General features: G+C 42.5%; 1 protein-coding gene across 10 annotated transcripts in view; it reads left to right on the top strand.

Moving 5' to 3' along the window:
- The window catches only part of LOC105257937 (protein turtle), a 211,172-nt gene that overhangs the window by 168,404 nt on the left and 18,458 nt on the right, over nt 1–24,310 (top strand). For 6 of the 10 annotated variants that reach the window (XM_025410625.1, XM_025410626.1, XM_011268886.3 and 3 more), the window contains 7 exons: nt 12,313–12,544; nt 15,201–15,479; nt 21,545–21,832; nt 21,987–22,396; nt 22,716–22,987; nt 23,228–23,400; nt 23,707–23,766. In XM_025410625.1, coding sequence (XP_025266410.1) covers nt 12,313–12,544; nt 15,201–15,479; nt 21,545–21,832; nt 21,987–22,396; nt 22,716–22,987; nt 23,228–23,400; nt 23,707–23,766 — 1,714 coding nt within the window. The remainder of the gene's footprint in view (nt 1–12,312; nt 12,545–15,200; nt 15,480–21,544; nt 21,833–21,986; nt 22,397–22,715; nt 22,988–23,227; nt 23,401–23,706; nt 23,767–24,310) is intronic. The other 4 variants (XM_011268892.3, XM_011268888.3, XM_011268896.3 and 1 more) reach the window with 2 other exon arrangements.

The raw sequence follows: 24,310 nt of genomic DNA, 5'->3' as shown, positions 1-24,310 counted from the left end.
TAAATTGTGGCTCCTCTATATTGCATCTGATTTGCATTTGAGGAGAGAGAAGATGCATTACCTTCGACTCAAAACCGTAGAAAGATTGAAAGAGAAACGAAGAGAGGAAGAAATGCTTTTCCATGCTTTTCGAAATTTGTTTGAAATAAATTCGGTAAAAGTACGCGTAAAAATCACGCTGCACGCCGGTAATTTCGATAGCTTTTTTATGAGTCCAATATATACGCACACATGAAAGAGACGAGACGTCGAAACACATTTTATTTGCCCTTTGGCGGTTCTCTGGATCACGCGTGAGCGAATCCGCGGAACACAAACTCGCATTAAAGCCCGAGTTTGTTTTGCACGTGTGAGCCTACTCGCCAATGGCCCTTTTTGCAACCACCAGGAATGCAGATTTCTGCTATTCGCGACTAACGCTTCCAACGACTATCTCTCGCGCGTTTCCATCTGTTTTGCATTTTACGTCCCTCCTTTTTATCCGCGTATGTGTATGTGTTTCTCTTTTCAATTATTCCGCGTATGCGCGAAATGAGGTACCCTTGATTGGATTACCTTTGCGACAAACAGCGTTAAACACACACGCGGAGCGTGAATTATATCAAAACTGAAAGAGAGAAGTTACATAATTGCGGTGGAGATTTTTGAAAATGCACAGTTTTCACGCGCGCTATAAAAATAAAATTGAAAACGGAGAGAAAACGTCATGCGGTTTACTCGCTTTGTATAATACCGATCGGCGAGTGCTTCAACTTGAAATATCCCTCGATTGGTTTCGCTCGATAAACGGCTGAAGGATGATCGCTCGCGTTTCTTAAACTGTTAGCGGAAGCAAAAAACCGCGTTAAAATTATTCCCACTCGCGTTAAAGTCACAGGATGGGAGGGGGGTGAGTTTTTGAATGTCCCTTGTAAAAGGCATTGTGTAAGAGAGCAACGGTACGTGCCGGTGGAAACACGCATTTGCATACGCGACAATTTGCATTTATGTGCCCTCTAACTGGTTCGGTCGCGACGAAACAAAAAGGGAAGAAAAACGCAAATTCCCAGACCGTGCGAAATGGAGAAACAAAATTTCGCGGAGAATGGCTCGTGCGTCGCTCGCATATTTGTAATCCGGGTCGCACCTGCACCGGTTAAACTTACGTGCACGCACGCATTTATTTCGCGGCTTTCACGACACGGCATCCACACCAGGTGGCATCCCGTGATGAGATTATGCGGCGCACCGCCAACGTACGTGGAAAATTAACGCGCGCTCTCTCGACAGAGCGAAAGGTAGGGCGGCTCCATTGCCACCCCCGCTGGAAGGTTGTCTCTGCAAACTTGCTGGAAGGACAGGAGCTCGCGCAGGCCGTATCTTGTTTCATCCGACGAATATCCTGAATGTGGAGACTGACACAAAAGCACTCTGCGTGTGTATAATAATAACAACGCTTATACACGAAACCATTATTCTTCCCGCGGTCACATTAATTGATGCGAAAGAAAAATATATTTCCGTGAAAAATATTTGCAAGCGCGTTTCACCATAATCGACTTAATTTTTGCATTTCGGAATGAAATATTTGCATCGCTTTTCATTCTTCGCCGCGTGAAAAATATGTATTCTACAAATAATCGATAATTGCATAATATTATAAATTAGTATCGCGTAGAGAGTTCAATTTTTTTGTACTTGTAATTATGAGAGAAATTACGACTTTAGAATATATTATTCTCGTATTGAATTATTTCGATTATTTATGAATATCTGCCTATTTTCTCTCCTGTGGCTCCTGATGCCGCGGATAACGAGGTTACCAGCGAGAGAGCAATCATTTCCGCCATGAAGGTGCGCAATAATAACGAATAATTCTTCGGTTATAGCTGCGAGCTTTTAAATGTTTTTGTAGCGTAACCATTCATCGAGATATGGGCTCTCCAATGGAATTACAGCCGCGTAAATATAAGTGGAGAATGCAAATTAATGCGCGCACTTCGTGGCGAGAATGCTGACTCTCATTGTTTCGCTCTCCGGCCACCCTCGTCCTTTCCTACCAGCCGTTGCTTCTTTTACTCTTAACAAGCACCCTCCACGAAGGACGTATGTTTTTCCATAAAGCCAGAGGGTAAATGCGCCTGTTCGCTAATATCGGGCGGCTGCTTCTTGCAGAAGACAGGGAGAGAAAAGGAGAGAGGAAGAGAGAGAAGAATGGAAACAAGGGGAGGCGTTAAATTTGTAAGAAAGGGTTGAAGAGTTGGATGAACGTAATGGAGGCCTCTCCTCCTTGTTTCCCGCGTTCCTTTATTTTGAAAGAAAAGTACCGCGAGTGGCACCGAATGGGGAAATGCCGGTTGAGGACGGTGAGTAGATGGTGGATATATCTCATCACGGACGGAGGGATAGAGAGGGATAGGAGGGAGCGCGGCGTAATTTAATGAAACAAATGGAGACACGAGTCAACTGCGCAAACACTGGAAGGAGAGACGGGATGAATGGAGGATGAAGAGAAACGGGAGGGAGAGCGAACCGGCGGAGCACGAGCAAGATAGCGGAAGCCGAGATAGAGCGAAAGCAAAATTGGGATATAGAGAAAGAGAGGGAGAGAGAGAGAGAGAGAAGGAGCAAGAGAGAAAGGGAGGACGAAAGACATAGGAGCGTGTTTGCGCGCGAGAAAGAGAAATAGAGTCTTCCTGCAATTCAATTTCACTGGCGCTTCCACTCGGGAGGCATTCACCTCCATCAGGGAGACCGACTTACCCGTCCTGCCGCCGCGTCCAACTTTGCTCCCGTCCCCTCTCTTTTCCTGTTAGAAACCCCTCTGAGGTCTCTGAAAGTTACCCGCAACCTGGCAGGTTTCTCTCCCGAGTTTCGACTGAATATTATCCACCTCGTAGAGCCTCGAGACAAGCGGCATCGTTCTCCCGGAAAAGTAAGGTGAAACCTCGGCGTTCCTACTATCCGTTTCTTTTTCTTTTCATTCCGTCGGCGAACGTAAACCACGAAGGTAATTATTTTTCTGTTCTCCCTCGGCGCGATCGCAAGGAAAACAAAGCAACAAGGAGATCTTAGACGAGGATTTCTCTGACCGACAGTTGAACCCTCAAGCATGTGGAAAATGTTAATTTCTTTTACAATATTATATTTCATCTTAATGCGCGTTATTTAAATTATTTTAATCTTTGTTTCAATCCTTAATTACGAGCAAGAATTTTATAGAAATTTTCAGAAGAGAAGTGAAAGCAAACCACTTTTATAAGGCCCTCGAGTTTTTTCTCGACTTCGTATTCGATCGCGAGGATATCTTCAAGATTATACGCGCTGAATAGCCTTAAATTTATTCCGCAGCGAATAATATCTTAATTTGCAATCGCGTCTCGTTGCGCTAGAGGAACGCAAAACGGCACTGTCATGCAGCATAGGCGACACTTTGCCGCGGCCAATGCAGGCGAATCCGCGCGGGGTTAGGAGGTCTACATACATAATGCAGAATGCACGGAGGTCAAGCTGAACTGCTCAACTGTGTCAGGGTTACAGTTCCTCACTCGCGGTCGATCCCCACGTGTGGTTTCAAGACACAACTCGCTCGTCTCTTTTCCCATTTGTCTCTCATTATTCTCACTAATTGGCGGTTTCGTCTTTTCCTTTTTCATTGTTAATATTAATGCAATTCTCTTGACGCGGCTAACGAGATAATTAGTGGTCGCAAGATATTCTACTATCCTGCTTAAAATCGCGATTAAATTAAAGTCTGGATAATTTCCGTGAAATTAATTAAATGTTTTGTATAATATTTATTATTCGAGTACAGATGAATTTTGACGAGAAAAAAAATAAAAGTAATCCTAAACATGTATGTACGATAGAGACGCGAGTTAATTTTTTTTTTACTTCAATAACTAAAAGTAAATTTAATAACGAAAAACAAGGCTATATAATTTCCTAGATACATCGAAAAATGAGTGGTAAAACCAAGTGATAAGAATCGTCAAGATGCGTCTACAAAACGGAAAACTTGAATTTGACGTGAGAGCAACATACGATGTATCTCTAGTGGCTTAAATTTCGCGCACGTTTCACGAGCACATTTCGTTATAATGGTGTTTCGTGATGGTGTTGGAAACCACCCTCTGTGTTTTTCGCAAAATTAAACACACGAGATTTAGCCAGAGAAGCCAGTCGAGCGCGAATCAGAGACCGGAGACGGTTATGATTTTCAAGTTAAACAATCCGTGATGCGCGTTAATATAAAATTAAGATGCTTATTATTCCGCGATCCAGCAGGATCGAGAAGCGAAATTGTACATCGCGTCGACGATAGAAGAGCGCACACACGCGGGGTACATAAGCGCGACACACCGCAGACACACATTCGCGCATGGTATTTTCGTTCATCGGATATACGAGAGAGGATTCCGCAGCGAAGATAAACAGCCGTCGAGTGTTTGCCCTGCCGAGACAATTTTCTCGCCACCGACGCGACTATGGAAAGTGGCACGAGATGTCTACCTATCCACCCTTCTTTCTGCAGTCTGCCTTTTTCGCTCTGGAAATTCAATGAGTCATTCGAGAACTCGCGATTTTACGAACGACACCGACACACTTTCCGCCAGGGCACGTCCCCGCTGTTTGTCGGAAGAAGAAGCTCGCAAATAGCAAACTCATCGCATACGTGTGTACGCGTGTTAGTAGATCTGTTCGAGATATTGGATCTATCTGTGTCATCATTCGGGAATGATCCACCAAATAGAAGATGAGCGTTTGCCGAAGGAATAAGAGAAAGGGTATCGAAGAGAAGAGATGAGGAATGTGACTTTGCATCCTCTTAATACCTGTAGATTACTTGCAACACAATTTGACATGTTGTAAACATAGTAGACATTAAAGGATGAAAAATATGCAGCTTCCTTTAAGACTCGAAACTCTGCATCGAATAGCAGATGCTCGATCGATATCGGGTTAAGTTAATCGCGCGTTAACAAGAGTTAAAGTCCGGGGGCGAACTTTTAACTCCACGGATCTCCATCGGTCTAAGTCGATGGCAGTTTCGCAAGAAGATACATAATTCATACGAATTGCAACGTCGAAATTGGATTCAGTTAAAGAATCGCATTACGTCGTAATATCCTTCGTCAATTGCGAGGCGCATAAAGCCCCGTGCGATACTTTTGCCAAGTTGCCTGATCGTCCTTTAAATTCGCAATTTGCGATCCCGAGAAGCGAGGCTCGTGCAACAACGTCGAAAACGTTGGCAGCGCGTTTACAGCGGAGCAGGTGCCACTTGCCCCTCAGGGGAATTAGTTCTCACCGAGAACTTGATTGCCATTTCCCAAAAGTGATATTCAGCCCTCGTAAGTTCCCGACCGGGCGGCCAAACTTGTCGCGTACAAAGCAAGCGACTTTCGTAAAGTGCCGGAACACCGGATCGCCTTCCCCCGCCGGCTCTTCTAAATAAGCTCATGAAAATGGCATCGATTTACAACGTTACCTTGAAGGAGATCAAAGGCTCACCCGCGCACTTGTTTTTCAACTTATTAATAAATCTTAGCTCACCCGATCCAGCAAAATTCAAGGCAACTCCCTTGGGCAATTTGTAATGTTATAAAATCGTGATTGATTTTAAAGCTCACAATCCCTCAGGTTATTTTGACGTCGGTTTGTATAAATTGACCTAATTGAATGTTGACATGGGATATGTAAATTGGTCGCGAACGCAAATATTGATTGTTTATCTTAATGAAGCAGCGACGAAGCGGAGGTATTTGAAAACAAAAATTACAGTATCGATAAATATGTATAAAAGTGAGAAACAGTGCAAATGCAGCTTGGTTTTTTGTTGAGAAACGCTTTAACGACGAGAAGCTTAATATGCTGAATATTTTGAAGGCAATGGTACGGAAAGACGTGAATGTAATATTAAACACTTCAAGAGAAATTCTGGAAAGATGTTGGTTCAAAGCCAGACTGGCATCGTGTGGGAGAAGTGAAACGTATTTGCCTCAAGATCACGCTAAAGTAGACGAATTTTCCAGAATTTCCCAAAGTTTCTGTGAAACTTGTACGTAAACTGAAAGAGTTCGATTAAATATTGATGCAAACATTGGGCAGAAGTACTTAAGAGTAGCTAAGTGTTGCTTACTCAAAACAATTTGGCAAAACAAGTATCGTCTTCCAGGAGTGTTTCGCCAAAGAATTTGATATTACTTTCATCTTACACTGCTTTCAAACATATAATAAAACCCCTGTTTTAGGCGTCGTTTAAAAAGATTGAAGAATAAATTAACTCGTCACATATATAAACGACATAAGAAAATTGAATAACGGATTTTTCTCAATTTGCTATTAGAGTATAAATCTCTTTTTTTTAATTACAATTTTTTTCAACAATTACGGAGGAAAATTAAATTGGTTACCATGGTAAGATATTAAATAAAATATAACATCGCAACGGTATCTTTTTTTAGACAATTTAAATATTGAATAAAATATAAATATGTATGTATATTTGCTTTGCTTATATATATATAGTGTTTCCATGTCGATGGGAAATATCGCGGCAACGTGCTGCATTTAGAAAAATATTCTATCGAGCGCGGTTTGCAACAGAAATGAATCGCGTGGCACAAGGCTATTGTAAGTCCTATCGTTTACTACCACATTTTCGTTAAACAAACTCCTGCGAAAATAGTATCGACTTTTAAAAAGTTTTCGAGTAAAGCGGTTGTTGCCTCTGTTGCCCGTCGTTTCTTAGGGTGGGAATATAGATATGAGTCTAATAGTAAATGAAACTTTACTAAAATTTGAATTAATATTTTACATAAACAATATAATTATTAACGTTAGATTATCGTTGTTATCACAGTTGCATATTTGTGGGATAATTGCTTTTATTGTCGGAAAAGAGATGATGCATCTAATCTTAAATAGAATCTGGATTCGGTGTACTTTTTTTCGTGTTAAAAGACTGGTGGATACTTTCCTCTTGTAAATCATCTCGTATATATCGTTGTGTTTCTCCGCAAAGTCCCTTCACCTCTGCACTAGTTACAATTCGTGGAAATGATATCGATCTCTAATAACATTTCCGTAGAAACTCACCTGCTACTTAACGGTCCGCTGAAATATTCATTAACTGCTGTAAAAGACGTAGAATTCGCAATTCTATCGTGGCTTTAACCCGACTATTATTAGTCGGTAATAGCCTGCGATAAAATAGAAATGATAAATTCGATTCTACGAAAATCAAATCGAACGTTTCGAGCACAAACGAACGTTCATGAATTTTCATGCAGTCGGCTTGAGTCGGTACGTCAATACGTTGCATAATAATTAGCATCACTAGTATCGCAATATAAGGGTCATAACCGCGACACCGCAGTTTATAATATAATAACATATTGCATATATTAATAATGCAATTAAATATAAATCTACCTAAAGCTTACATTAATCCTCGTATCAACCAGTCCGCGGTATATTTTCCCGCGTATATATAATAATTAGTATTATATCAACAAAATCTAATATTGAAAATGTTAATAACGTAGCTATATATTTACGCGGCTATGACGCGGGAGAATAGATTAAATTGTCAAAACTGCCTTCCTCAATCCCGATCGGGATCGCGCTTCAAAGTGTGTTGCGCTATTTCGAGAATACCAATCTCTTCATTAACATTTAACTCGTTCGGCCAGCCTCGGGTTCGGCTTGATCTCCGGAGGATACAGCAGCCACCTTAAATATCAACCCTGTTACAGCGCGCCTAGCCTCGCTCGATGTCGCTCGGGGGATGAATTATCAAAATTTCCGCAATAAACTCCGCAGTCGAGCATCCGATGACCTAAGCGGCAGCAACGTGGTACGCATAAGGAATTAGAGGAGATATACGTTGATCCAACCTACGCACGATTCTCGCTTACGCTCTCTCTCCTGTATCGGTACCATTTTATTAGTCTTCCCATTATGCGCCATGACGTTGCACGGCAAACGTCGTGTCCTGAATTATTGAGTTCGATTTACCGAGGGTTACTTGGACTAGATAAAGTTTTCATTACGGAGCTTCGAAAAATAGCTTTCAACGCTTAATTCAAGGCTTAATTGATCTGTTTACTCGTCGCGAGGGAAGAGACAATTTGCATTTTTGCAATTTCAACGATAGTGCATCGCACGACTATACGTTTATTGTCAGTACAAATATATATATATATATATATATATATATATATATATATATTTGTGGAAAAAGTTATTCGCGTACTTTTGTTAAACCGCTCGATACAACGCTCGGCAAAGTGGCTTGATCAAGGATGGAAATAGACGCGGAATGTTTACATTGCTGGGGAAATAAGACAAACGAAGTTACGGCCGCATTTGAAGTTTATCGATACTTTGTTGCTCGCGCATGCGGACGTTCCACGGAGATTGAATTATCGATACGCGTCGCCTGACACGTTGAATCGAGGGAGGTAGCGCCGCATTCTCCTTTCAATAAAGTCACTTTATCGGCCAGATAAATATTATTAGCCAATAAGCATACTCACGTCGATACTCGGTATTTCATCGTGTAAAGCGCTTTTGCGTATTATTCGCGATCTCTCCTGAAAAACAATAACTCTAAACGATATCTCTTGATCCGAATATTATAAATTCTTGTTTCATGCAATACGAAAAGTTCATCATTCCGATATAAAAAAAAAAGGAAAAAAACTTTGAAAGCGAATATCCTACTTTTCCTCGTGCAATCTCTCCGTTTCACTCCGCGCAAAGAGATTCCACGCTTTTATAATAGGATAATAAAAATGAAATGGAGAAATACAGTCTTTCTCATTATTCAAAAAATTTGGGGCACGTACGAGCCCGGCCGTGTTAAATTTCATCGGCGCGTTTACCCGGGCGAGAGAGGAAGAAAGTGCGGACGGAGTCGCATGAATAAAATACAGGAATGAAAAATAAAGCGAAGGCGAGTGACCCACATGACTGTCGCGCATACGTGTAAACGCGGCGCGCCGGCACTCACGCGAAAGGGAACGACTTATTCACTGAAAGCGCCTCGCCCAACGGCAATCCGGGAACGTGTGCACCACCCGTGTTGGAAAAGTTTTTTTCTTTTTTTTCAACTCTTCCCTTCCTCTCCCTCCGAATCTGTCTGCCTTCTCCATTCGCCGCCGCGCCTCGCTATCGTCGTCGTCCGATCCAGTCCGCGCTAAGAAAAGGGTGAGAAAATAGGTTTCGTGCCTCCCTCCAGAGTGCTATTCAGTACGGTAATTTATTTCAGTTTTACATGAATTTCCCTTTTGCCCTTTTCCCTCCTTCCCCCTTCTGGAGTACTGTTGCTTTTCACTCTTCTGCTGTTCTTTATCAAGAACTGCTCTAGAACGCTCGAGTTTCCTCTCTTTCTCGATTTCTCTTTGGCCCCTTTTCTCCGCGCGTGCTCTCTAATTTATCTTGTCAAGCTTTCATTTTATCCATTATGGATTTCTTTCAAGTCGCAAGTACTTGTTGCGCAGGTGCGATTGATATTATGAATTTCGCGTTTTGCTAGCTCTAAGGGCGTTCCATGAAAGGGGAGCGAACGCGAAGGGAAGATCTTTCAGAAGCGATAGAAATTTTCAGCGAAAAATCGTCCTTGCATCTAAAGAGCGTTACCTAACCGCCGAAGATTGAAGGAACGAATGAAAGCCAATAACGAATGAGAGCCAATGATCTTTTCTGGCTACTTTTAGCACGAGCGGCATAAATCCATCCAAATCGATATTCCGCCACCAGCCGGTACGGTAGACGCACAATAACTCTCGGCTTCGCAATATCGAACGTGCCCGCTCTTACGTGCTGCCACCCGGGGAGAATAATATTGAAATCACGGGGGTTGCACGTCGTCGTCATCGGGTCGTCGGTGGTCGTCGCCGTCGCAAGTAGGCCAGCAGCTCGAAATAGAAACCGTCAACTGGGGCAGTCAATGTCCAACGTAAGACACATTCGTCGTCGCACGTTCGCGGCTTTTTTACGGCAAATCCGACGTTTATATCCCTCGTCTCTCCTTCTCACCCTCTGATTTTTTTCTCGGGAGATTGGGCGAACCGTCGTCTGCCAAGTGCACGAAATATCGCCACAATATTGCCCCCCACGTGTCAAACATCGACGATCTGTATGTTCGTCGAAATGATTTTCCGTTGCATCGAGGAAATCTTCGTGACTATCGAGATTTATACGTAGTTTTTCGAGATTCTCGATTGTTTCGCATTATTATCGTAAAACCCTTCGCGAATCAACACGCCAATCGCAAAACGCAATCAACTTTGTTGCATTCTTATTGGAACTTTCAGTGATTAATATCATTTTCCTCGTGGAAATTGTATTTCCTCGACTTGGCCAATGAGTGGCAATTTTTCCAAATCATACTCATCCAATAAAGAATTTCGTCGTATCATGATCGCCGTATTCTTGTTATCGATCATTGCGAAAATAATAATGAGAACAAAGCATGAAATATAGTTCCGTCAAGTCACAAAAACCAATTGGATTCGCGTTGAGTGCTACCCGTCCGTGTTTAATGTCGTATCTAGGAGCACATACATGAACAGGGAATTTATCTGGCTGGATCTTTCGCGCGTTGTTGCAGGGATTAAATGTCTTGAAGCAAATGCATTAATACGAGCGATAACGCAGTGGATTTTAATGCAGGCGTTTACACGGGCCGTTTTAGCTCCGCAGGCTCGCTCAAATATACGTGCTTACCGGCAGTTTTAGCATCCGGCTTAACAGGACGTAATTTTCCGCAATGGTGGCGTAATGAGACGTGTATAAAACGACACTAACCCCATGCGCTCTCATCATATTTTCGTTCGTATATTTTCTTTATGATGAGGCGCGAGTATCGCTAAGCTCGTCCCGCTAAAAATAAATGACGATGCTCGGGTCCCTTCGAGGCCTAAATTTTAATTAAGGTTCAAATAAAGTATCTAAATTTATATTTACGACCAGCGATTGCTCTTGAGCCAGCGTTAATGCCATTAAAATTTATATCTTTTTAATATCGTTAACTAAGATTTATCTATGCATGAAAAATTCTTTGCAAAATTTTTAAGTAGAATAATTACGCTTTATTTCGTGTACACAATTTCTTAATGTATTTGAAACTTGTTACATGTATATATTTCATCCTAAGAAGTGCCGATGGTCACAAACACGTTTAAATCAAAATTAAACAAACAAATTCGTACATAACATTCACAAAATTCATAAAATATTATAATTTTCAATGAATATATTCGTCCTCACATCTTTTTAATGAACGTGTTGCATATTTAATTTTTTTTTTGAGATCAAAAGCACGGATTTTGCACTATCTCTCGTCGCACACAGCGACGTGGAGTACGTTTATTTGCAAAGCTATGAATAATTTTTCCTGCACATATCTGCACTCTCTTTCCTAGATATCCTTCAAAAGCACTGCAAATATATAAACTTGTTAATGTAATATCACGAAAAAAGTAATGATTCTTGAAATATTTACTCTAAAGGTTGAACTTCGACACTTCGTGTATCACGTACTGTCATTCTTCCGCATTTTCCTACGTGGCACCCAATTCCGCTGGTGACGTGCACGAATGTTTTAGCGCATGCATCCGGTATCAAGTGCATGTGAGTTTCTTCCAACTTACGACGTCATCCACACGTACGACCACATTGAACCATTGCTTTTTCATTAATAGACTTTTAGACGCTAAGACGTGGAGACGTCGTAGATCGCCTCCTTATTCTCGTCATGCCTTGCGCGTTCCTTGCTCGGAAAACAAGCGATCCCCGGACGTACGCGCGGATAACGCCCGTAGGTCGTTTTACTCTCGTCAGACACGCTGCATCCCTTGTCTCATCATTTATCATCTCATGATTTACGGCCGGTGCGAGTGGGTAACGAAGTTTGATCGCGTGTGTAGAAAGAAAGAGAGAAAGGGAGAGAGAGAGAGAGAGAGCGCTCTCTGAATAATGAACGTCCGGACTCGCCCCGTTAAGCGAGATTAAAGCTTAATTTCGGTCACCCTGCAAAAATAATGAAATTGCTGGGAAAAGCTTTCTCTGGAGCTATATAAATGAAGATTTTATAATACATATGTATAATTTATCCGTTATTTTTTTGATTGGAAATACGAATCTCGAAATATTTTTAAACAAACACAATTTGTTAATTTTTATAAGTTTCTTTTTTTTTATTAGAATTTGAAATTGTGGAAAATTCATCCTCGTCCAGATAAAGACGGACAAATGCTCGCACCGGTTTGTACGCGTTCATTACGATCCCTCGTTTATGTTGAGTGTTGGTGTTGGTGCAAGGGGCAGGAGACACCGATATACATATGGTACGAGTCGTATCCAACCCACAGTGGCGAAGGATACGAAGGTCGCGTCTCGAGGGTGAGCGAGAACTCGCCGTACGGCCAGGCTAGCCTCAATCTGACGAACATCCGCGAGAGCGATCAAGGATGGTACAAGTGCAAGGTCGTCTTCCTCAACAGGTCACCCAACAGTCACAAGAACGGTACCTGGTTTCATCTAGACGTCCACGGTAAGTAGTCCCAAGTTTTCATGCATCTTCCCCGTCAACTCGGAGACAATTGCAACTCGCGACGGTACATTTTTGAGATAGAGAATTAATGAAGCGAGATTTCACGCCTAATTTTTCTGATTAAACATCAAATTTAAATTCGCCTCGCTGCAAAATGTGCAAAGTAACTTTCAGGATATATGTTGTGGAACGTGTCGCGACAGAGAAAAAAAAAAGAATACTTTCTTTACTTCGCGTAAAGTTGTCTGTTAGTAATAAAAGTTATGTTCGCTATGCGCTAAACGCTCTTAGTCGAAGCTTTTATCCGGCTTATGTAAGATGAAATTACGTTATTTCTGCTTCGAATAGTCTCGTTAATATTACTTTGTAAATTTAAGAAGATTTTACGACTCCTGCTAATGCAGTTTTATAACACTTGTGGGAAAAGTTAATCGTGTAAGTTACAGTCGTGTTTGAATAATTCTAGGAATTGTGTATTTGTACTCATAATTCGCAATACTCTCATTCTCATACTTTTATTAAGGTTAACGTTACAAAAATTACGTTGAATTTTTCCGCGCGTTGTATGTATTATTAAATAAACTTTTGGAAACGTTGAAGATCTTTCCCAGCTACTTGCGCTCATTCAAGAATATTCGTACGCGCGTGTCAACACATTTCATAATGAGAATAGAGATCTCGTCAGAGAATGCTGTACGCCAGCAGACGGGAAAGAAACGCGTTCGCGCATTGCTGGAGACTCATGAAATTCCGGGATATCCTCCTTTCGCGCTTGGTTAAACATCGGCAAGTATAGTGTATGAAAATATTCGCCGTCGCGCGCGCTCCTTTTCATCCCGACCGTCTTCGAGCTTTCCGTCGACGTGACTTCCTATCAGGAAAAGGAAAGCACGCGAATCATAAAAGGCGCTTCAAAATGACGCCGCCGATTCTTCGATGCGGCTCTCTATGCGAATTGTACATTCAGCAAACATCCTGCTTGCAAGCATGTCTCGTCGTGTTTCTCATCCTCTAACGTCTTAGCGAATCTCGCGCGGGACGAAGTTAGATTTCTCGCTTGCTCAGCACGCAGTTCGAAGCTCCTTCCTCAAGGATTCTGTCGTCGTGCCCTTCATTGCTTCGGCAAAATCCCCCGAGAAATGCGTCCCGGCGAGTAAAATGGGAAGGAGGATCGCAAAAAGATCGTGTTACCGAATGGGGGAAATGAGACACAGGGATGGAAAAAGAGTAAGAGGAAAGATGGAAGAACGGGGGGGGAAAGAAACTTATTGCCGCGTTTTGCTCGGCTATAAACGACGACGAAGGGCCTGAGGGAAGAGAAAACATTTGGCTGGCTTACGGAGGATGTGTCGCGTTGTCCTCTTTCTCCCCCTTACACCTCATCCACCCTCTTTCCCGTCACTCCGCACCGCTTATTCCCAATTTCCCCGTCGTTCTCCATCGAGCCTCTCGGTCGTGCTCGCGACAACAACAACAACACAACAATGGAGTGACGACGCCGAGGATATACCCACAAACGGCGTCAAAGGGAAAAATACTCGGGACACCAGAAAGCGTTTAAGGTCCTTTTTATACTTTGTAGTCGGCTCCATTCGGTCGCTTGCTCGCACGTTAGGGTCATAAACCGCCGTCCTTTCGCGTCACTCTGTCTCTCTTTGCTCTTACTCTACTTCTTCCAGTATCTCACACCTAGAGTTGTAGCTCTCGTAGTGCTGTTCTCGAAATTAAAATTCCTCGTCTTCGAACGAACGTGAACAAACGGTGCATTGCAGCGGATGATGTCTCGAAAAACGGTAGAGCTTTTTTCCGAATGGCAACAATTCGTAAGAAACTCGCTGCGCGAAGCTTTCGTAGGAATATTTTAATTGCGCTCTTTCTGCTTTCCTTACCGCGATATAATCGGATTTCTTGCGCACCCGAATGTCGATTAAAATTTTTCCAACGGAATAATTCTGTCCCTTCCCCTCCCTTCGCCCCATTTCGCCTAAGCAGAGAAACGCGCGATTCGAAGGGAATATCGCTCGAAGAGCTGTTTTCTTAACTATTACGACGTAGAATTTGCATTAAATTCAATCGTTCGTTTTTCCTCCCTTTTCATTCCGTCCTCCATCGCTATTTTACCCTTTCATTTCGTCGATCTTGGGACGCTTCGCCATCCTAGGACAAGAGAACTCTTGTCGACTCTTTGCATCACTTGCTCGGTCGCGAATGCTGGACGGTGAAGAACCATTGTGATTTCTCTGGGATGGAAAGAGGATGGACGGTAAAAACACCGAACTTCTTGAAGAGCGTTTTCTAAACGTCCATCGTCTCTTTGCGGACTTGATTGTTCTTTTCGATTTACCCGCGGCCACTCTCGTCAAAGTGCCAAGACTGCGTTGCCTCTGTCTTTTCTTGCAAAAAATAAACGGCTTACATTTCTCGTAAAACTTTGAAAAGACGATGTTACGCAATTGTAAAAGTAATCTATTGTAAAAGTAATCTATTACGCGAGAGATGATTCCGTTTGCAAATACTCGAGTCTGATGAGAATTCGAAATAATGAGTCCCCGCATCCGTTATACTTGCTTTAGCAATAAAATCATGATTGTACGAATGCAACAAAAGATTACATCAAATCATATCTAATCGCATCATTCGCTTCTGTTGCTTACAGCGCCACCCAGATTCAGCATAACGCCGGATGATATGATATACGTGAATCTGGGCGATGCGATAATACTCAACTGCCAGGCTGAGGGTACTCCAACGCCAGAGATCCTTTGGTACAAGGATGCGAATCCCGTCGAGCCCAATGGTCGAGACGTCGGGATATTCAACGACGGCACCGAGCTCAGGCTCTCGACGATCAAGACCGAGGACATTGGCGATTACACCTGCATCGCCAGAAACGGGGAGGGCCAGATCAGCCATACCGCGCGCGTCATTATCGCGGGTGAGTGCAGTTTCAGCTTTTATCCAAGTGTCAAGGAAATCCTGGTTGTCGGACCCGCAATTTCGTCGCGAAGTTGAGCGATAAATTATCCGTTCACCTTTAGCGGAGCAAGAAGATACGATTACGTTCGACAGCAATCGAGACTTATCAAGAGAGAGAAAGAGAGAGAGAGAGAGAACAAGCGCGAGATAAAACTTTTTTAATTTAAATTTTACTGTCATTCAGAGATATTCACGAGCAAAAAGACATAGAAAGGTGAAGCATAATAGGAGAAGATGAATATCGCAAAATTATAAGAATTATCAAGCTTTTAAGCTTCTAAACATATAATGATGCAATAATATAGCAAATGAACTGTTATCCATGTATTATCGCTATATTTTCGTGGTATATATTTTTCTTCATTTTTAATTTCCTGAAAATATTCTGCTAGGAAAAAAAACATACATACAATGAGAAAGAGCATCGAGAAGTGCAAGCTCTTTTATTTAAGGAAATCTCTTAAAATTCCCGGCGTGATTTTATTAATGCGGGTCACGGAGTCCATTCTACGATTTCGCCGCGACCGCATAAATAATGACTCCCTTTTTTTCGTCGGTCCCGCGGTAATATCTCGCAGAAAACGTTAGCGTGCATGCGCCGTTAAGTATTTCTGTCTGATAGGAACGCGTTACCTCAGCACTGCGGCAGTGCGGTCGCTTAAATCCACTTGGTACGCGACGTGACACGCGTCTGCGACAAAAAGTGTCGTGGCACAGCTTCAGGGTTTCGTGCCGAACGATCAAACAATATCGCGATGTCGCGCGATGCTCGAAATAATTAAAAAAGAAGACACATTGTCATTGTCATCGTTCGGTGGCGTTTCATCTGCTCTCAGAGTTGATGGTGTCCGCGTCCTGGCATTGATCTCTCTATGAATATCTTAATCAATCACCTGCCTATCGCAGCCTATTGGTCGCAAATATATTGATTCAAAGATGTATATATATATATATATATATATATATATATATATATATAGCTATAAATAATTATTTTGTCTTGGTAATTAAATGCCTCTGTTCCATTAAGTTAGATACATAATTAAAATATAATTAAGGAATATTTCATAAAAGTTCCGTCCTTAGCCAGCGAAGGAGAAAAGCACAGAACTCGAGAGTGCCTCGAGTATAACGCTAGTAAACTAATTAAAGAAGAAGATACTTTGTACCGGAGGTAATAAGAAGGCGAGTCTTTTTTTAGCTTTTTTTAGCCGAATATAAATATGAAGTCGATTGATTAGTTTGCCGGCGACTAGACTGCGCTCGAAGTCTTTTCGAAACTAATTTAATATGAATCGCGCGATAGTAAACGCGCTTTAATACACTTCCGAAAATTGCCCGGACATGCCGGCGCGATTAATTATCCGTGATCGGCACCCGAAGAGAATAACGCAAAATACGGTTGCTGCCAGACCGATAATTAATAAACAGCAAACTGCGCGCGCCGTGGTAATTATCGAACGCGCCGTTATCAGAAACAGATATCCCTCGGTAATCAGCGTCGATCGCTCGAATACCGGTAATGCAATTCCAATAACCCGCATGCCCGAAAATATCTTAAAGCAGGCGCGGTTACTTCCGCACGTTTTGTTATTTATCGATCGCCACGAGTAAACCATCTCCTCTCTTTCTCTCTCTTTCTCTTCGTCCTTATCCCACTCTTTTACTCGCTGCGCAATCGGAAACGAATTCTCACGGACAGGTAACCCCGATCCACCGCGCCCTTACGATACACACGATAGATCTGGCATATTATACACACGCGAATTTCAAACGGAATAAAAAACGATCCTTTTACAAGCAATTTCGCAAAAAGCTCTTCTGGGAGAAGGAACTCCGTCGAGGGTTGAAATATTATTGCTGATGCTGTAAGCGCTTAGTGCCATTCCTAATTTTTTAAAATATCGTTGAACCGTCGTAGTTGAACGATGTAATCCCCGCAATTTATTCTAAATAATATGTTTGGATTTGCATTGTTCGCGAATGTCAAATAGCTGAAATAATCTTCGCGAATGTCAAGTAGCTGAAATAATCTTCGTCTTCGATAAGCTTATACGCGTGAGGAATTAATTAAAGATTTACGTATACATTTACGATTTAATTATCCTCGATTGCTCATTGTCTATTTCATTTCTTCATCGTGCAGCGTGATGTAATTTAATCGAAAAGAATGCATGATAATCTCGTTATACTCGATTATTAAGTACTTATCCGTAATAATCTCGCGAATCACGAGATCTTCCCCAGAGATCTTCCCCAGAGATCTAATCCAATATTTTACACTGTACGACTCAAGATATAAAAATAAAACATTCGCCACGATATTTCTGCTTCGTACGGTAGAGAAACTAAAAATGATGGAGCGTTCGATTTTTGTAACTCTTTCGATAATCTTTATTTCCCAAATGGATGCGGTAGCGGCAGGTGTGTACCGTTCTAAGTCATCTCTTTGCGAGCGAACTCGGGAAAAGATAAGGGATGTCGCAATCTCGTCCGCGTCGTATAAACCGTTTTAGCGTCCATTTCCCTCGAACGGAAACGTTTTCCCGTGATCGAAGGCGCACCATGCCGATGCATCCATAAAGTTGGCTACAGGGACGGTGCGACATTGTGGAGAACGTATAGCGGCACCTCCCTTCGCCTCCGTAAGTTTTACGAGCCGATACATTTACTCATATCGGTACCTTTGCCGCGATAAAACTCGCGTTAGACAAAATGGTTACAGCGCGATTTCGGCCGCCGCTCGTTCCGCCGACCAATTAAGGCTATTTCCGTTTCCCAGGATTCCGGGGGGTAGGGGAGTAGGGGAGAGAGGGGGAGAGGAGAGGTTAAAAGGCGATTTGTCTTGTTTTTCCGGAGCCAACAGCCACTTTCCGTCCCCGAACCATCTTCTTGTTCTATTTCGCTTTTGCGCTTTCCACCCCCATCCTCCCTTTTTTCTAACTTCGCCGCTCGTTTCTACCCCACAACCACTGCAAATTTGTAATCCGCGCCAATGGCAAACCCGCCGCCGGGACATCCGTCTTCATCATCGTATTGTCTTACCGTCTCGTCCCTTGTTTTCACGCCCGTTTACGAGCTTGGTCGCGAGATGGTTATTTAATGGATTGAGAAATGGTGCAAATGTCGCCTGCCTGAGATGACGGCGAGGTCGTAAAATTCGTTCGCACGCAAGGAATAAAATTAGGGAAACTTAACGGGAATTATTATTGTTATTACCGCCAAAGATAAGCAATCGGAGGACACCCTATTGAAATTTTACACTTTTCATATTTATTTTATTTTTCATTTCTTTCGTGTTTTCGTTGAAATGGAAAATAAAGTGAAACGTTACATTTATATATAAATAGAGAAACATAATAATTACATGAAATTTTTATACGCAGATGTGCATAAACCGAAAAGAATCACGCGCGTTTATCTCTTGCATTTTAAAAAGCAGGGAGATACGGTTATTTCATACGGCACGATATAACGTTTCGTTTCAACGTTAAACGAAGTAGAACATTTAAGTAGAAGATGAAAAATTGCTAGAAAGTAAACATTATAGGAATAAATCATTCCAAAATTTCTGCATCTCGACTGTACTGCTCCATTTGCTGAACTACCCTTCACGGTTCTCGTAGCACCACGTATTCACAATGTGCAACGTGATGCAGCGCGACGCAGCATCACGTCATAGCTATGTACTTGGCATAAGAGCCCATGCGCCTCTCTCTCTCTCTTTCTCTGAATTTCATTGCCCTGGTTTATCAAGATTTTCGTCTGGTTGGCAAATGCTGAAATTTGTCACCGTGACACTCTTCGCATCGAGAATGCGCCGCGGCAATAAATGCAACACGGTCGATGATGTAGCAGACGGCGGTAACTTAATAATCACTTTACAAAAGTATTTTCGGTGTCCCGCGATCTTCTCGAAGCTCCAGAAAATATTCATTTCTAGGAGTAAAAGCGCGAACGGAGTTCAACAAGGAGCGTACGTCTCGGAAAGCCCTCGCGTAAATATCGACCGCCGTACACATCGGTGGAAATTGCTGCTCCAACTTGGTAAAAACAACGTCGTTAACGATCGCGCGTAATGTGCACCGTCCGCGGAACTTTATGGCGACCGCACGCTCGACGAATGATCCTACGGGCGACTCGGAATTCCATTGGCCTCATTCGCCGCGAAAAACTTTGCAAACTTCCCCCTTCGTAAAATTATCCCTCCAAGTTTTCGCGTTCGCGACAAATGTAAAATGTATTGTCGTCGGGGTCGCGAATAATTAAAATAAAATGCATCCTCTTGCTCGCGCGAAAATGAGACACGAGCATCGCTCGCGAGCCTCTGTAAATGGGAATAATAAAAGACTAGGGATTCTTAAGGTATATACCCGGGATAAGTTGGAATGAAGCGGCGCGTAAATGTAAAGAGATCGACGTGATGGATCGACATGATGGATGGTTTGATTGAGTAAATCCTTGCGCGCGCGTGCTCGGATTTAGATGCAGCGAGCATGCAAGATTACGCGAGGAAATACGTATTCTTCTCTCTCTTTTCTTTTCTCCGGGCAACAAGTTCTCATTCCGCCCTTCGTACGTTTATCAAGCTCGTAGATTCAAATTTATTCCTGTCGCGCTGGCTGCAGCGTGCACCGCCGACGCGCGTATTGTGCCAGCCGCATCTTCGGAGGTGCGACTGGGGTGTGCAATATATTGAGACATCGGGCAGAGCTTAGAATATCGTTGCCCTCGTTTCACGGGATTTCCCGTCTGCGGAACGAAACTGCGATATTTCTTACGCGGCTCGAAGCCCTCCTCTCTCTCTCTCTTGGCCTTTCTTGGACGGTACAGTTTGCTACCGCAACGCGAGAGATCGAAACTTTACGTGCGGGCACTCGTAACCGAGTGCCAGCAAAAAGCTATTCCGCAACCTCGAATTTGATTACGTCGATACGCAAGGATAACAAACACCGCAACAATCTGCCAAATGTTTAATTGCTCAAACGTTTGTCGATACATTTGTACCATCGTGACATCCGTTCGTTTGCACGTATAAATTTGCAGATTGTTTGCGATATCTATATTTTGTTTACTTTAGCAACTAGCAGTGATATTTGATGTTTTGCACGAATTTTTCATAAATCGCGTATTCATGAAATTAAAACTCAAGAGTAAAGATGCAAGTGACATAGATAGCAAGTGAACTATGACGTTCATTAAAATTCATAATTACAAAATTTGAAGTATAAATATAAAATTTCAAATAAACGTCTTTTTGTATACAATAAATATGAATCTCTTATATGATGCAATAAAAATAAGAATATGTCATTATATGTGACGATTTTATCGCCACAGCGTCTTTTCAAAATCCAATCAATATCTTTCGTAATCCCGATGAATGACGATAGATCGGATTGCGAAAATGCCGCAAAATCGCGCAAAATGGGGGAAGGAGGGACGTTGGATCTTTTGTGCGGCGAGAATCGATCTTGATATAATACGGCGAGATATTCGTTTCTCAGGCGACGGGCAAAGCCGCAAGTTTTGAAATTCTTCACAATGTGAATACGCGAGAGACGGCTATGGGCGTGGACGACATTGGATATCGATGAAGATATAATGTACCCTGTTGAGCACCTTTGTCGAAGGCGTAGAAATCGTGGCGAAAGGCAAATTCGAGGATACTCATACTCAGACGGCATACTTTCGTCTATCCGCCGTGGCTTTTTATTGACAAGCAAGAGAGACGTTATCGAGAATCGATGGAGACGCTATAGCATTCAATTTCTCTCCCTGCCTTTCTATGTGACGACGGGTTAGCATGCACCACATGCTGTCGTCTCTTCCAGGATATCTTTGACAGCGAGACAACCAATATCAGCGGTCAATCGTCACCGCAGATTCTGGATGCAATAGACAGACTACTACGTGAGTATCGGTCGTGTTAGGTCTCGGGACCACACGATCGATATCTCGCATCTCTTCGATCGATGATAAAATTACGTAATAAAAATTGCATTTTATTATTGATTATCGCAGGTGGGGCTGTTATTACGTTGCCGCCGACAAATCAAACGAAACTCGAAGGCGAAAAAGTGCAGTTCTCTTGCGAGGCGAAGGCTCTCCCAGGTAACGTAACGGTGCGCTGGTTTCGCGAAGGTGCCCCCGTCACGGAAGTTTCGGCCCTGGACACTCGAGTGTCCATCAAGATGGACGGCAGTCTGGTTATCAACCCTGTTAGTGCCGATGACTCCGGTCAATATTTATGTGAGGTCACTAACGGCATTGGCGATCCTCAAACTGCTAGCGCCTACTTGAACGTCGAGTGTAAGATTTATTTGGAAAATTATAATAGAAAATCAGGCAGAGAATTAAAATGTCAAAATGCAAAAAATTAAAAAGTATCAAAGAATTCAAGTGACAAGCTTAACACGATCGAGATATCTGAAAGTAATTTTCACATAGATTTCGCATATTTCAGACCCGGCAAAGGTGACATTCACCCCCACTGTTCAATACCTGCCGTTCCGTATGGCCGGTGTGGTCCAGTGTTACATAAAAGCTAACCCGCCCCTGCAATACGTGACCTGGACCAAGGACAAGCGCCTACTTGAGCCTTATCAGACGAAGGACATTGTTATCATGAACAACGGCTCCCTGCTCTTTACACGGGTCAATGAGAATCATCAAGGTAGATACACCTGCACGCCTTACAACGCCCATGGCACGCAGGGCAGTTCGGGTCCGATGGAAGTCCTCGTGCGGAACCCGCCAGTCTTCACCCTTGAGCCGGAATCGGTGTACACGAAAAAAGTCGGCGAGACGGTCGAGATGCATTGCGACGCTCAAGAGGCCGAGGGAACGCAGAAACCAACAATACAGTGGCATCGGGTACAAATTTTAAAAAGATATATTTTAAATATCGCTAGCAAAACTTTTGCTATATCTATCATATATTATCTACAATAGAAAAAAATAATCACTATTTATAGAGCATATAATAACTGCACATTTATTATTTATATATTTTTTTGAAAATATATATTTACTCTTTTAAAGTAACGCTAAAAGCCTACAGATATCATAATATATAATTTTTCAAAGAATTTTTGAACTTTTATATTGTTTGAGTAATAAACTTGTACGCGTGGATTGTATTTTCGATAAGCTATCTCGTCGCATTTTGTAAGAGCCTCTAAAATTATGTTAGAGGGACGGTGGACCCATCCAACGCGCCCGCACGAAGACCGTTGGCGGCAATCTAACCATAGAGAGCCTTCGACGCGCGGACTTTGGGTTTTATCAGTGCATCGCCTCCAACGAAGTCGCCACTATCTCGTCCTCGACGCAACTGATAGTCGAAGGCACGCAACCCCATGCACCTTACAACGTGTCAGGCACTGCCACGCAATTTTCGGTAACGCTAACTTGGTTACCAGGCTATTCCGGTGGTCCTGATTACAAGCAAGATTATACAATCTGGTAGGTAGACAGAGATAAGCTGACGGGCATTACGACTCAAAGCTTCTCTTGTATCGCAGTAATCGTTTTATTCGAATAATAGACATTCGTATCGTAAAATCAATTTTATTTATACACTATCAATATTAATATACTTATTATTCATGATTAGACTGATATAATTATTTGTGACAAGAATTTAGAATTTTTAGAATCTATTCAGATATGATATACTTTGTTTCTCTTGCATTAACCGCTCAGGTACAGAGAATCAGGAACTTCGGAATGGAAGACAATCCCCGTGACTCCATCGGGCAGCACGACGGTGACGATCAACACTCTCATGCCAAGCACGCTCTACGAGTTCCAGGTAATCGGGAAGAACGCTCTGGGCGAGGGAATGCTGAGCAAAGTCATCACAATCAGGACGCTCGGTAATGGAAACTGCATTATGCTGAGTTATTTCGACTCTATTACGGTTCTTGATAAATTTCATAATCAGAGATGCGAGCTTAGAGAAAAGCCTGAGAAAAATTCGATTGTTTAATGTTAAACACATCGCAGATTTATTTCAATTGAGTAACTATACTAATCATGTTAAAATTATTTCTTATGGATTTAATGAATACTAATCATAGCCGATAAATAACCTTACTGACTTATTTAATTAACAAATTAACATTTTATCTCTACGATTTTCTTTCTCACTGCTCACATCTTTCGCTGCATTCTTCTCCAAGGCGTTGCTCTGACCCACTCGGCCACCTCCGCGCCCGATCAACCCGTCTCACCGGAAAGTGGTAAGATTCGAGTGATAAATTAGTATCATTTATACTCTAAATGCGTAACATTAGAACAAGACAAATTATAAAATACGAAAATACTGAAATTCGCGAGAGAAAATGTTTTCAAACGCGACGCGTTACATATATAAAATTGTAAATTTGAATAGGTAAAATACCGGAGGCAACGCACGGTACAGTCTGTTTGAGGTGTTAAAATCGACACTTTCCACTGTTGTTTTAAATCTGCAAGCTGGCGAAACGCGATCAGCTGGCGGAATAGATATCTCGGAATATCTTGCGAGTCGCGCGACTTCGCAAGCTGAGAATGGCATCTCGATGACTGTCGAGGGGAAATTCATGCGTGTGAATGTCGTTCCCGTTTCACCTCGCGGTCTTCTCGTCGGGGATATAGATCCGAGAGTCGAAAAGTCGCGCGACTTTTTTCCTCGACTAGAACCGTAGGGATAAAAAAAAATGAGGGAGAAGAAAGGAACAAGCATGAAGGAAAAAGGATGAGGGGGAGGCAAAAAGATAAGATAAGGGGAGGGAAGGAGGGGAC

This window comes from Camponotus floridanus, unplaced genomic scaffold (assembly GCF_003227725.1).
Source record: "Camponotus floridanus strain SB8 unplaced genomic scaffold, Cflo_v7.5 scaffold33, whole genome shotgun sequence".
NCBI classification, from domain to species: Eukaryota; Metazoa; Arthropoda; class Insecta; order Hymenoptera; family Formicidae; genus Camponotus; species Camponotus floridanus.
The sequence above is the reverse complement of the archived record's forward strand: the minus strand, read 5'-3'. Positions and strand labels throughout refer to the sequence as shown.